The sequence below is a fragment of the Pelmatolapia mariae genome, linkage group LG17, assembly GCF_036321145.2.
Source record: "Pelmatolapia mariae isolate MD_Pm_ZW linkage group LG17, Pm_UMD_F_2, whole genome shotgun sequence".
Classification (NCBI taxonomy): Eukaryota; Metazoa; Chordata; class Actinopteri; order Cichliformes; family Cichlidae; genus Pelmatolapia; species Pelmatolapia mariae.
This window is the reverse complement of record NC_086242.1, coordinates 32,463,963-32,477,490: the sequence shown is the minus strand read 5'-3', so window position 1 is coordinate 32,477,490 and position 13,528 is coordinate 32,463,963. Positions and strand designations below refer to the sequence as shown.

General features: G+C 40.8%; 1 protein-coding gene across 1 annotated transcript in view; it reads right to left on the bottom strand.

Annotated features, from left to right (window-relative positions):
- The window catches only part of LOC134646589 (ephrin type-B receptor 1-like), a 120,298-nt gene that overhangs the window by 29,677 nt on the left and 77,093 nt on the right, over positions 1–13,528 (bottom strand). The window contains exons 10-13 of the mRNA XM_063500403.1: positions 7,849–8,014; positions 7,320–7,425; positions 3,025–3,086; positions 2,721–2,918 (exon numbers count right to left, since the gene is read on the bottom strand). Coding sequence (XP_063356473.1) covers positions 2,721–2,918; positions 3,025–3,086; positions 7,320–7,425; positions 7,849–8,014 — 532 coding nt within the window. The remainder of the gene's footprint in view (positions 1–2,720; positions 2,919–3,024; positions 3,087–7,319; positions 7,426–7,848; positions 8,015–13,528) is intronic.

The following is a 13,528-nucleotide window of genomic DNA, read 5'->3' as shown; positions in this document are numbered from 1 at the left end:
AAATTTTGATTCTAAGCAGTCATATTTGATTTTTTAAGGTAGTCTTGAACAATCATTTTCTCGGCTTTCTGAGGATTTGTCTTTGGACACTGGATGTTTTTTGGCTCATTTTCAGTCTAGTCCTGAACATTTTTTAGAGGAAATCTTTTTTTCTTTGACCTATCCAACATAAGCAACTCAAGGATGAACCAGTAACAGACAACTTAGCAAAGAATTTTAAGTTGTATCTTTAGGCACTTTGTAGTAGCAAACTGTCAAGGAAACACATATGTTACCATTTTAGGTGACTCTATGGAAAACATGAAAGAGAACACAGGCATAGAATTGTGTTCTGGCACCAACAAAGTGATTCCCAAAGAGCAATGACCTGAAAACTAATGTCTCAACATGGTGTGCAAAAGAAGAAGTTAGGTCCATAAATATTTGTACAGAAGCAATTAACTTTAAATGAAACAACTCAGATGCAACTGAAGTGAAGATTTTCAGCTTTAATTTAATGGGTTGAACAAAACTATTGCATAAAAATGTAAGGAACTTAACACAATCCCTTCATTTCAAATGCAGGTCAAAAGCCGTTGGACTAATTAAATAACTGAAAATAAATTGTTCATTTCTAATACTTGCTTTAAAAGCCTTTGCTTGCAATAACAGCCTGAAGTCTTGACCCCATGGACATCAGTAGATGCTGCGTTTTCTTCTTTTTAATACTCTGCCAGGCCTTTACTGCAGCAGCTTTCAGTGTTTTAGCAGGCTAGTCCAATCTAGCCTTTCTATTCTTGAGGCTTATGAGTGGCTCGCACCTTGCAGTGAATCCTCTGTATTTACTTTCATGCAGTCTTCTCTTTAAGGTAGACTTGGATATCGATACGCCTACTTCCTGGACAGTGTTGTTCACTTGGCTGGCTGTTGTGAAGGGGTTTCCTCTTCACCACGGAAATGATTCTGCGATCATCCACCACTGTTATCTTCCAGGTCACTCACTCCTAATATTGTAGCACTTTCTCAGATGGGTTTTTTCTGGATGGCTTGTTTCACCTGCATGGAGAGCTCCTTTGACCGCATGTTGTCTGTTTACATCAAAATCTTCCAAATCAAACCTCAAATCAACTTCAGGCCTTTTATCTGCTTAAGTGATAATGACATAATGAAGGATTGCCCACACCTACCTGAAATAACTTTTAACTGTCCAACTACCTTTTGTGCCTTTAAAAAGAGAGTGGCACATATTTAGGACCTGAAACTCCCAAACCCTTCATCCAATCTGAATGTGGATACCCTGAAAGATGCATCAGGCCCTCAGTAGATTCACCCACTGTTTCCCAAAGCCACGTCAAAAATGGTAAAGAAGCCATTCTTAAAAGCTGTATGTCAGTATTATGAAGTGGATCAGAATAGAGGTACAACAATGAGTGTGTACAGCCACTACAGCCACCATATAAAACACAGTGGAGGCTTAGTCATGGTTTTGGGGTTGCATTTCAGTCAGCAGTGTAAGGAAGAAAGTTCACTCTGTGCTGAAGAATAAAGTTGGTCATACAAAATATTGACTTTCAAGCTTGTTTGAATGTTTTTGACTTATATACTGTAGTTTCCTTTATGTCTGTGAGGGTTCTCAGTCATCCAGGTCATCGCAGTCTAAGGAGCTTGGAAAGAAAAGCGTCTGGACTTCTTTAAGTTGCTTTAAGGCATTTCACCTCTCATTTCAGTTCTTCAGTTCCAAGGTCAAATGGTGGAGAGTCCCAGATTTAAGCCCTATGGGAGTGTCCCCCACAAGAGGGAGAAAGGACCCCCTGATCAGTGTTCTAAGGTTTTAATCTAAACTTTAGAACTGAAGAAGCTTCTCGGATGAGAGGTGAAACGTCTTCAAGCAACTTAAAGAAGTCCAGACACGTTTCATTCCAAGCTCCTTAGGCTAGTTTCCTTTATGTTTGTACACACTTCAATAAAACTGCTGCATTTATTTTCCAGTGAAATGAGGGGTGGCTTAAGACTTTTGCACGATACTCAAGCCCAACGACTGATAACTGAAGTGGATGATAACTCACACTCAGTTTTATACTTTAAAGGTGTTCCTTGTTTTTCTTTCCTTCCTCTTTTCCTTCCTCCTTTTCTCATCCAATAGCCAAAATGCCCCCCCCCCCCCAAAAAAAAAAAAAAAAAAACCCCGCGAAGCAGCCCTGGGACTCTCAGCTTTCTCTGTTTGCCAAACATCATACAGCATTTTTACAGTGAGAGTGCAGATAGCCAAAGAGAATGCATGAAGACAGTTTTAATTTATTCCTGTGAAAGTTTTCAACATGAATAAAACATCTCTCCTGACTTCAAAGGAAAAATAAAGCAAAATAATAAACTGGCATTGTGTGATTCCAGATCTTCCTCATTCACACTAAAGTCTGGCACAGTTGAGGAATTTGATTAATTTGCTGTAGAGGATCTGCTCCTTCACATGGCGGTTGGTTTCATTAAATAAACCAAGGTTTGCTTTTCTAGCTTGTGTTTTGAGGCACTTTATAGAGGATAGCAGTGCTGTGATTGTGGTTATTTTTTCATCTCAACCTTCAACTGATTTTGCTTACACTGAATGAATGCAGTGGTTATTCAACACATCTGAAAATAAATACAGACTTTCCCTTGCTGAGATTTTCTTTCAACAGCTTATAGAAAAAACACGATGAAAGCGAAAGGGTCACCAAATACACAAAGGCACTTAAAATATCTACCTGATCCGATGACTTCCTCTATTTTGACACAGGAGGGATCGATTTCCTTGGCAAACTCTCGGACAGCCTCATTGGGGTCCTCGTATGTGAAAGGGTCAATATAGATTTTGACCCCTGGTGAACTGTGACCCTCAGACAGGCTGGGAAAGGTCACAGTGGGTGTGGGTCCACTGAACATGTCTGGCCTCAGAGTCACCTCTGAGGAGAAAGTCAGAAAGCTCGAATACACACACTGTTTTAACACATCATATTTTATGTATCGTGATAAAGAAATAAAGAGCGCAGTGTTAGGAGGGGGTCGCACCTCCTCCTGTGTTGTACTGCTGCAGCTTGTCACCATATACGCTCTCCTTCAGCTGCCTTCTCCTGCAGACAGAAACACCGACACAGAGATTTATGGGGAAGAAAAAGTGGCAAGTAGGTAAAAAAAAAAACACAACTCAAAGTTAGAAATGTTGCAGAAAGATCATGCTAATTGGTTGTCCTCTCGCTGTTTCTCTTTTGAGGTGAAATAAATTGTTTTCCAGAAGTGTGCTTAAGAGAGTCTGTCAGGAAATCATTAGTATTGGGTGACTTGCTTGTGCTCTTTGTCATCAGCTCTTGTTTCCCGCTTCTCTCCGACGCTGAAACTAAAGGAATGCACGTGGTAATATTTTAATATGTGGACTGATCTCCACAGCAGACACCTAATACTGAGCGCAGGAGAGACAGCTTGCCGCTCGCTATTTCTGGGAGTTCATGGGGTCACTGAGACTTTGGACATTTCTCATTTCACAGCTAGTTTAAAACTCTTGCCGTATTAAATATTATAATTTAATACAGTTTTTTTGCATCACTTGTGTGTGATTTATTGGTCTACAACTTTATTTCAACTAGGAGTCATTTCAAATCCTTTTTTTAAAAAATATGTGAAGTACATTTAGAAATGTTCCCTTCGCGTACACAACCAATGTTATTTCATAAGAATCTTTTGTTCATGGTCTTGCACTCTAATTTTGATATTTCTCCTTCACATAGCCCACCTCTCCCTTTATGTCAGCTAGGACAGGCTCCAGTTCATCTGTGACGCCCTAACAGGATAAGAAAATAAATATTTTATAGTCCAATGCATCCAAAATCCAAAAAGTTACACTAACTTGTAGGTCTCCTTGCTGTAAGTGGCTGTGGCCATGAATGACCGTTATTCAGGAAATGCCACACTCGGTTTTTGTAGTACCATACGCAGATAAAAAGCTATTGGAAATACCCAACAATAATAGTAATAGCAGCAGCAAGTGTAGTTTGAGCTTGAATCAGTTGATCAGCGAAAGGTTAAAGACTACAGCGTACAGAGAGGATTTCACTTAAATGCACACACGCGACTGCAAGCAGGCATACTGGTAAACATACCGATTCTACATTTAAGGTGAGAGAGTTGCAGCTGTCAGTGGTGGAAACTACACTATATTGCCAAAAGTCAAAACGCCGCCATCCAAATCATTGAATTCAGGTGCTGCAATCACTTCCATGACCACAGGTGTATAAAATGAAGCAGCTAGGCATGCAGACTGCTTCCACAAACATTTGTAAAAGAATGGGTCGCTCTCAGAAGCTCAGTAAATTCCAGTATGTTACCGTGATAGTGGAAGAAGTCCAGCTGTGAAATTTTCTCACTACTAAATATTCCACAATCAACTGTTAGTGATATTATAAGAAAGATGAAATGATTGGGAACAACAGAAACTTGGCCATGTAGTGGTAGGCTATGTAAAATCACAGAGCTGAGGTGCATCGTGCGCAGAGGTCACCAACTTTCTACAAAGTCAATCTCTACAGACCTCCAAAATTCATGTGGCCTTCAAGAACAGTGAACAATGGTTGAACAACAGCCTTATGTCACCAAGTGCCATGCAAAGTGATGAATAAAGTGGTATAAAGCACGCCACAGACTAGAGCAGTGCAGATGTGTCGTCTGGAGCAACGAATCACACTTCTCCATCTGGATGACTGTGGATTTGGTGGTTGCCAGGAGAACGGTACTTGTCGGGGCTGTCCCTCATAGTTTCCAGTGAGAGGAACTTGTAATTCTTTAATTTCATGCTCCCAACTGTATGGGAACAGTTTGGGGACCTTTCCTGATCTAACATGAATGTACATCAGTGCACAAAGCAAGGTCCATAAACGCATGGATGAGTGAGTTTGGTGTGGGAGAACTTGACTGGCCTGCACAGAGTCCTGACCTCAACCTGACCGTACACTTCTGGGATCAATTAGAGCACAAATGCACTTCTGGAAGAATGGTCAAAAATTCCCATAAACACTCCTAAACCTTGTGGAAAGCCTTCCCAGAAGAGTTGAAGCTGTTATAGCTGCAAACCCTATGGATTAAGAATGGAATGTCACTCAAGTTCATATAAGTGTGAAGGCAGACAAGCAAATACTTTTGGCAATATAGCGTATATTTAGTAAGGTACCATTTAATGCAACTTCAACTGTACTTCGTTTTAAAAGGTATTATTTTAAAAGTATTATTTTACTTTCTAAGACATTTATTTAACAGCTCCAGATGAACATAAGATGAACATTTTACACAGTTGATAATGTTTTAAAATAGAGCACATTATTAAAGCCAACACCAGTGGTTCCTAACCTTTCAAGCTCCCTGAATTACAAAAAGCAGAATGTAGTGAGATCAGTCAAACGTCTGTGTTTTTTAACAGCTGCAACAAATAGGGATTTTTTGGGATCCAAATTTCTCACATGGTTTAATATCAATTGAAATTCAAATGATATGACACCACAAAAAAAGAAAAAAAAATCAAAGATGAGAAACAAACAACAGATTAGTCTATCACATCTTTTTCTTCTTCTTCTCTACCACCAATCATGTACTCAACCCCTTTACCCTATTACCCCTATATATAAAGTAATTCAAATAAGCTGTTCATGCACTGATGCCTGTAATTTAACAATCTAACGATGTCATACAGAATAATACGACACCCAGAAGCGCCAAAGTGGTACTTTTGCAACATTGCTTTAACTTCATTTTAGTTGTCAAGCAGGAGGTGGTGGACTGCCACAGAGTTCTTCTCGTCTCCAACTGGAAAAATGGTGAAATGCTGCCTCCTGGTTGGGGTTTAGAAGCTAGTATCAAATATGATGGCCTCTTATTCCCAAGTAACAGGAAGTGCAGTGTGACTTGAACCAACAGATTGGCACAAGATCAGCAGTGATGTGGGTGCTGTACCAGACTGTCATGGTAATGAGATTACCACTCCACCAACAGTCCAACTTTCATAAGACTGCAACAAATAGTGCAAATAGTGATCATGTGATCTAGTAATGACCAAACGACTAAGACCGATGAAATCAGTTTCCTCTGTAGAAGGAATGGGCTCAGCTTTGGAGATAAGGAGAACAGCTCAGACATCCAAAGGGATCTCCTGCTCCTCCCTGTCAAAGCGGGTAGGTCTCAAGGGAGCCTTCCATTGGAGGTCGTTGGGTATATCCAAACATGAGGTGATCCTAGACTAGACTCAGGGCTCACTCGAGTGATTGGGAGCAACTGGGAACACCTCAGATCCTCCAGGATCAACTGGAAAGTGTTGCTGGGGAAAAGACCCTACTTGGCTTAGTGCCATTGTGACCTGACTGTGTATAAGTGGAAGATGATGAATAGAGGGCTGAATGGTGTTTTGTATGGACTGACGGGTGGACATTTTAGTACAATTATTCATGCAAAACTTTCACTTGTCATTTATTTTTTGTCACATCAACAACATATAAAAATGTTACTTCATCAGTTGTAAATTAAAGGAGGTACATCAGCTGTGGCTACGCTCCACACAACACACTCCCAGAGGCTTCCATTATCTGGTTTACGCTTAAGTAGCGATAGCTCGCACCGTGAGCTAGGTGCTGCTCATATGGTTGATAAACTTCCATTTTTTTTAATTTTTTTTATTTTTTTTACCATTTTAGCTGAAATAGAAGAATGCATGTGCAGCTGCTCTTTTATTCATTTAAAGGAGCTTTGTTAAAATACATTTATTTGATTGATATTTGTGGGTGTCAGATTTATTTTACTGGATAATTATATTTGAAACAGATGGCAAATGTCAGGAAGGAGAGCAGGGGATTAGCAAAATGGGTGAGGGATTCTGTTGCTGGGGGCATTTTTATTCATGTGGTATGCTCCATGGCCAATCGGCCATGAACATTTATCCTGGAAAAAAAATATGTTGTTCAAAGTCCACTTACTGCTTTTAAAAAAGCATCTACCAGTCTCTCTCAACTAATCGATTTCCTCAGCAGTCATTAAATAATGTGATCTAAAGACGTGATGTGTGGAAGCTGCAACTGTGCTACTGAAGTGCCGCTTTGTCCACATAATTACAAATACCTTTGCATTTCGTTCAAAGCTCAAAAAAGAGTGGAAAAAATTGGAGAACTGTTGTTTTAACTATCAGTTCATGTTCATAGTCTGATAAGTGAAAAGTATGTTATTTAATAGGACACATGTCTACCATCTCTACTTCTTTGGACATTGCAGTGACAGACATTTATGTGCAGCTGCACTTTCGTGTGAAGTGAGCAGGTGTGTCAGCTGTGCATTACCTGGTACAGATGATGGCGATAGCTACTAGTGATACAATACACACTCCACCAACTAAGGAGCCAGCAATCAGAGAGAGCTGCTGTCCGAGCTCTGACTTATATTCATCTGCAGAACACACACACACACAAATTAAGGAAAAAATATTATATTTCATACTCCTCATATGTTTCAGTCTTGCATACACACAGCTGAGCATTTCTGGAAGGGAAAATATATAACTGACACTTTTTTCTCTCTCTAATACACAGAAAATATCATTTACAAGGCTCATTTTACATGACTGCAAGCACTCTTCACAAACACACGCGCGCGCGCGCGCACACACACACACACACACACACACACACACACGCACACACACACACAGAAAGTAAGGGAGAATTTAATCACTTCACAGCCAGAATTTCACTCTTGCGCAACCCTCTCACATTCCCTCTCTCAGCCCTACACTCGCTTTCCTCTCCACCACGAAAACCCACACCCACACAAACACCTCCACACACTCCAGATAACCACCCACCCACTTACCGTCGGTGAGGGTTTGGAAGAGCATCTCTTTGCTGTAGGCTCCGTAGCCCGCTACAGTGCGGGCCCTCACCTGGACCACATAGCCGGTCCCGGGTCTCAGACCCTCCAGAACCACATTAGGTGTTTCGCTTAGGACCATCGAACTGTTCAGCACAGATGACTGCAACTGTGTGTGAGGTACAGAGACAATTAGGAGATATATTTAAGAAGCACCCCAGACAGTCTGTCTGTGACCAAAATATTCTTTTAGTCTAACTTCAGCACTTAGTTTTGGCCAGTATAAACAAAAATACATCCAAAGTAAAGCGAAAACAAAAGAAATTGGTAAAAGCACCCTTTGCCAGGCTTCATCACATTGCCCTGTTCCAAATAACAAAAATATTACAGTTACATGTAGTGGTACAATATGTAGTCATGGAGATAGTTTGGGTTTATTAATCCATATTTGGATATCTGGGTTTTCATGTAATGTGGAGCTAAAACAGGAAAAAAAGTAATCCACAGGCCTCACTGTGTATAGCTTTTAATTTATTAAAACTTCACACAGAGAAGTCACTGGATTGTTGTTTTAGGGAAGAGTGTGCTGTGATACACAGTGGCAAAAGCACAATTTTATTTAGTCTTATTTCATTGTGGCTATCTAAAAAGCAAGGCAACACTTCAGATAGGTAGGTTTGGAATACTGGTGTCCCATACTAAATAATATCATCATTTCAAAATGCATTTTGTATTTAATCAGTTTATCATTGTCAAAAATGAAAATTTGTTGGATGAATTTGTAACTGTTACAAATTTGCAAAAAACTAAGAAATCAGGAAGGTGGCAAATACTTTTTAGCAGCACCTTGTGTGGGTCACTATCTAACCTAATCCACCTCGAGAATACAAGAAGTCTACATGGTGCCGCCTTCCTTTTTGTTGTAATGATCTCCAGAGCTGAGAGTTGTACACAGACACAAGAGACTCATCAGTATTACACCCCATGATTCAACAGCTAGAACAACCTTAAGAAGGAATAACTTAATATTTTCTTAATGACTTTCTAAGCCACTGTGCGAGGATTTATAGAGGTGCTCACACTTTCTGCTCTTCAGTTAATCAAGTGCGTTTGATTAGCAGCACCTGGCTGCCACTTACCCTCTCAGTTCCTATGGAGGCAGCGACTGATTTTTTGTTAAATAAATAATGACACAGTGCACATGTTTTGTAGTCCATCTGAGTTTGTATTTACCTCATTCAAAGACCAGATGTATGCACCAGATGTGTAAAACTTTCTTTTTACCCTGACTGTACACATCAGCAATTGCTTGTAGATGGATCGATGGTCGCCAGTTTGAAAATTTGAACATATTATCCAACCCCTCTGGTCAGCTCTATTGCATCTGTAACCATAACCAGCGCTCACATCACGGCTACACTGACATCCTGGATAAAATGATCTACACTATGGAAAAGTGAGTGATGAATAAAGAAACACTACTTAACTTACACCTCTGTGTCGTAACTAAACACTAAGATTGGGAGACTGACATTTTTTGCAGCACATAAAGATTCAATAAGTCAGGTTCCTCTTTAAAACAGAAAAGGTCAGAAACAACCATTTTGCGAGGTGTGAAGCCCTATTCAAAACTACAGAACTACTAAAGCTGCTGCTTTTGCAGACTTGATATTGGTATTCTTAAACAGATTACACCATATGATTTGTGAGGCTTAATTTGATTCAAAATGGGCAGAAGGCATTCAAAATACAGCGGCAGACTGAGTGTGTGCTGAATGAATATAATGATTCTGTGCATAGGAAACAGATTCCACACAGCAGTATGTGAGCTTAACCTTCCCCATCAGTCTCTTATATTAAACTGTAACCAGAGTAAAGGTCAAAGTTGTCCTATTCTCTCTGGAAACCTAAATCCTCACAGGATCTTCTCAGACATCAAAGGTTCCTCTGGTACAGTTGCAGTCACTGTCAGAAGGCAAGAAGTCAGAAATCTTTAGCTGGCACTGTTCTTAATCGTGCGATTTCCAACATTTACCCAGTTAGCACCACTTTGTAGCCAACCCTACAAAAACAACGAATAGTCTTTAGCAATCCTTTGTCATTATTTCTGGAAAGATACATAAAAAGGATATGTTTTTCCAGTTTTCTTGGTGTGGTTTTTGCCTCATATGATGCTCCTTCCCCTCATATATCTTCCAGTCACTTTTTCACCCCTGCATATATATGTATTTCTGTCACAATGTAGTTAATTAGCTATTACCCTCAGAGACAGGTGAGAATTTGGTCTTCACCCCTTCCATTTCTTCTTCTGGACTGAATTAGGTATGAGACCTATCAGGCCTCTCCAATAAACCAAAGACCACCACCTTGCACTGCTATCTTTCTCTGTCTGCCTTCTAGACTTCCTGTCTTCAGTCAGTTTCTTTCAGATAAAAAAAAAAAGCTTCACTGCAGTTAATTTGAAATGGAGTCTGGAGAGAATGACAGATATAATGTGGTGATGGCATGAAAGTAGAGGAGGGGAAGCATGCAGTGAGGATGAAGGGTGGTAGGGTGGAGGGGGTCAAAAGCATAGCAAAGATGAGAGGAAGAGAGATGACGGTGGTGATGAACAGGACGGGTCAGGAGGGAAAAGAGTGGGAAGAAATTGATGGAAAAGCAGGCGAAAAAGCAGGGAGGGCTACCAGAAGATGGAACGGATGAAAGAGGGTTAAAGATGATTGTTTTTATTATCGTAATTTTTCATAACCGACACTCATCCCCCGATCATCAGCCCCCTTTGTTGCTGCAGGGGCCTGTTTACTTTTCCGATATGCGATATCATATAGTATTTATTACCTTCATTCATGTCATCTTAATATACTGATTTCTCTTATTAACATATATAAAAGACGGACCCCGCTAATTGCTTTCTCATAATTAGGACATAACGCAAGGACAAGTGTTGAAAGCTTGAAGAGAATGCATTATATTTGCAAGTGGACAGAGAAATGGGGTATTGTGTTGGGGGTGAAGTTTGAATTTGAAGGTGTGTGTGTGGGTGGGTGGGAGGGAGGATGAGGGTGGCTCTATGTTTGCCAGAATGAAGAGGTTAGGGGGCAGCCCATCTGGGAAGGCCTGGTAGCCAGAGATAAGTAATGGGGAAAAATCCAGCCTTCTTGCACCATATCAAATCTACTACATTAAAACCCCATTATCTATAGAGTGGGAGTGGAAAAGGAAGGTGCGGGGTGGGGAGGATGGGGGGGCAAGAGAAGGTGGAGAAATTACAAAAAACTGCCAGAGCAGGAGGTAGAGTACAGCTGTCTGGTAAGAAAAACCTGTCCTCTCTCTGCAGGCTTATCAAACCACTCCCCGGGGACATCTTCACTTTCAAATATGTGCTAAAATTAGTCTTTATGTGGCCGACTGCTCCGTGGTGTGAAATGCGGCGGCTGAATTGGCTTCCGCGTTAAATGATATTGAAGTAAAAGCAGCAGCAAATAAGGCTGACTTAGAGTAAAGTCACTGTCATGATTTTGACTAACTAAGGGTTTTATCTGTGGCTGTCAGACCACAGCTGCAGTACATCTCTCAGCGAGAGCACTACTTCTCACCGTGTCCTCAGCTCACTATAATTGCCCTGCGAGAGGCAGAATCTCGACCTCCTCTTCTCTCCCTACTCTCCATCTTTCCTGGAACTTTGCTGATACCAAAACTGTGAGAATAAGAGGAGCGGTGAGTGCTCCATATGGAGATGGGGCTACTGTGCTCTTCCTGTTATTTATTTATTTTTTGATGATGCCTCAGTGACAACGCTGTGTATGTAGAGTAAAAGACTGTGAAAGAAACACAAAAAATGACGAACATGAAACACTAAACCCACATAAGAATATAGATCAAATTTAAAAAAATGTTTTAAGGTGGTAAACAAAGCCACAACTCCTTCCTTTGCATCTAAGAGTACAATCACTATTTATGCTGGTGTAGGCTTTTCAGGAAGTGCCTTATGGGATTGGCATGGTTGTGCGCTGCTGCTAGACAGCCAATGCACAGCTTTGTAGACTCTTGTCTACATGTAGTAGCTGTCTGCTGACAACAGGTGGCAGTGTCAAAAATATGCTGAGCAACAAGTCTGTAATCTATACTTTATTGATCCCCGTGGTGAAAAACCTCCCTGCATTTAACCCATTCACTCTATGAAGCAGTGGGCAGCGGTGTGTGGGGACGGTACCTTGCTCAGGGGTACCTCAGGGTAGCCATTCAGTGGATTCGAACCCCCGACCTTCCACTCTACCTACTGAGCCGTCCCTGCCCATCCCTGTAGGCTATTCTTGAAGTTCTAATGCATTTGTTTACTACAGTCTTTGTCTGTGCTTTATTGATCTCTTCATGACTTTGTGGGCCCCCTTTCCTGTTCAGGCCAGTATTTGAATCCAGCATTCAACCTATGCATAGCATCAGCAACATCTACATACTGTTGGTTATTTTCTTGCTGTATGTAAGCAAGCCCACGTAGACTGCATAGCATAATCCTGTACTCTGCGTAGCCAAACACCTACGCAAACAGACTACAGACGCAGTAGCATGAATCCCACTTGAAACAACTATTATCCGGTTCTGTGCTTCCGGATAATGTTTGAAATACAGCCAGTCCTACCCTGGAGAAACATGAAACATTTTACATTTGAACGACAGATGAAATGAAAATGATACAAATGGTTTTCGTTTATCGGAGATGAGTCACCCTCACCGAGCTTACGGAATCTCTCCTTTATTCCTAAAAGAAAAATCAGCGTCTGTTGTCTAATGCCCATTACAGATAAGAGACATTGGATCGGCATGAGTCTAAATGAAAGTTTTGTATAAGAATTAGTGAGGTTTAAGAGACAGTAGTGAGACCTGCTATGGTGTATGGTTTAGAGATAGTGGCACTGATAAAAAGGTGAGTGGTGGAGCAGGAGGTGGCAGAGTTGAAGATGTTGAGATTTTAATTGGGAGTGAGCAGGAGGGACAACATTAGAAATGGAGGAGGGATAGTGGATGTACTGGGCAAAGGATGTTCAAGATGGAGCTGCAAGAGGATGAACACACAGAAGATTCACAGGTGTAGTGAAGGAGAACATGCAGAGGGTTGGTGTGACAGAAGACAAGGTAGGAATAGGATGAGAGCTAACGCTAACAGGTAACCAGCTAGAGCAGCGGTCCCCAACCTTTTTTGCGCCACGGACCGGTTTATGCCCGACAATATTTTCACGGACCGGCCTTTAAGGTGTCGCGGATAAATGCAACAAAATAAAACTAGTACCGAAAAAAAGAAGATTTATTCATAACACACATGAAAAGACCCAGGAAAACCGAGTTAACGATAAAAACGATAACAAAATAACGCTGAAAACCGATAAAAACCCTGAAAACCATACATTTCACACCTGAGCCTCAACTCTCACGGACCGGTACCGAGACCCGGGGGTTGGGGACCGCTGAGCTAGAGCACCAGTTGGATGCAGAAGATAAAAATAAAGGTACATGCTGCTGAAAAATACCTGCTTTCAAAACTGTTAATAAGGCATCACAAATTATTACACAAATTAATTCAGAACTAACAATACAATTAAGTGCAATTTATAAAAAGCATTAACTTCACATATGTTGGAAAGCAAACCTTCAAGTAATAGGTACTGATTTTTAATTATGTAATGAC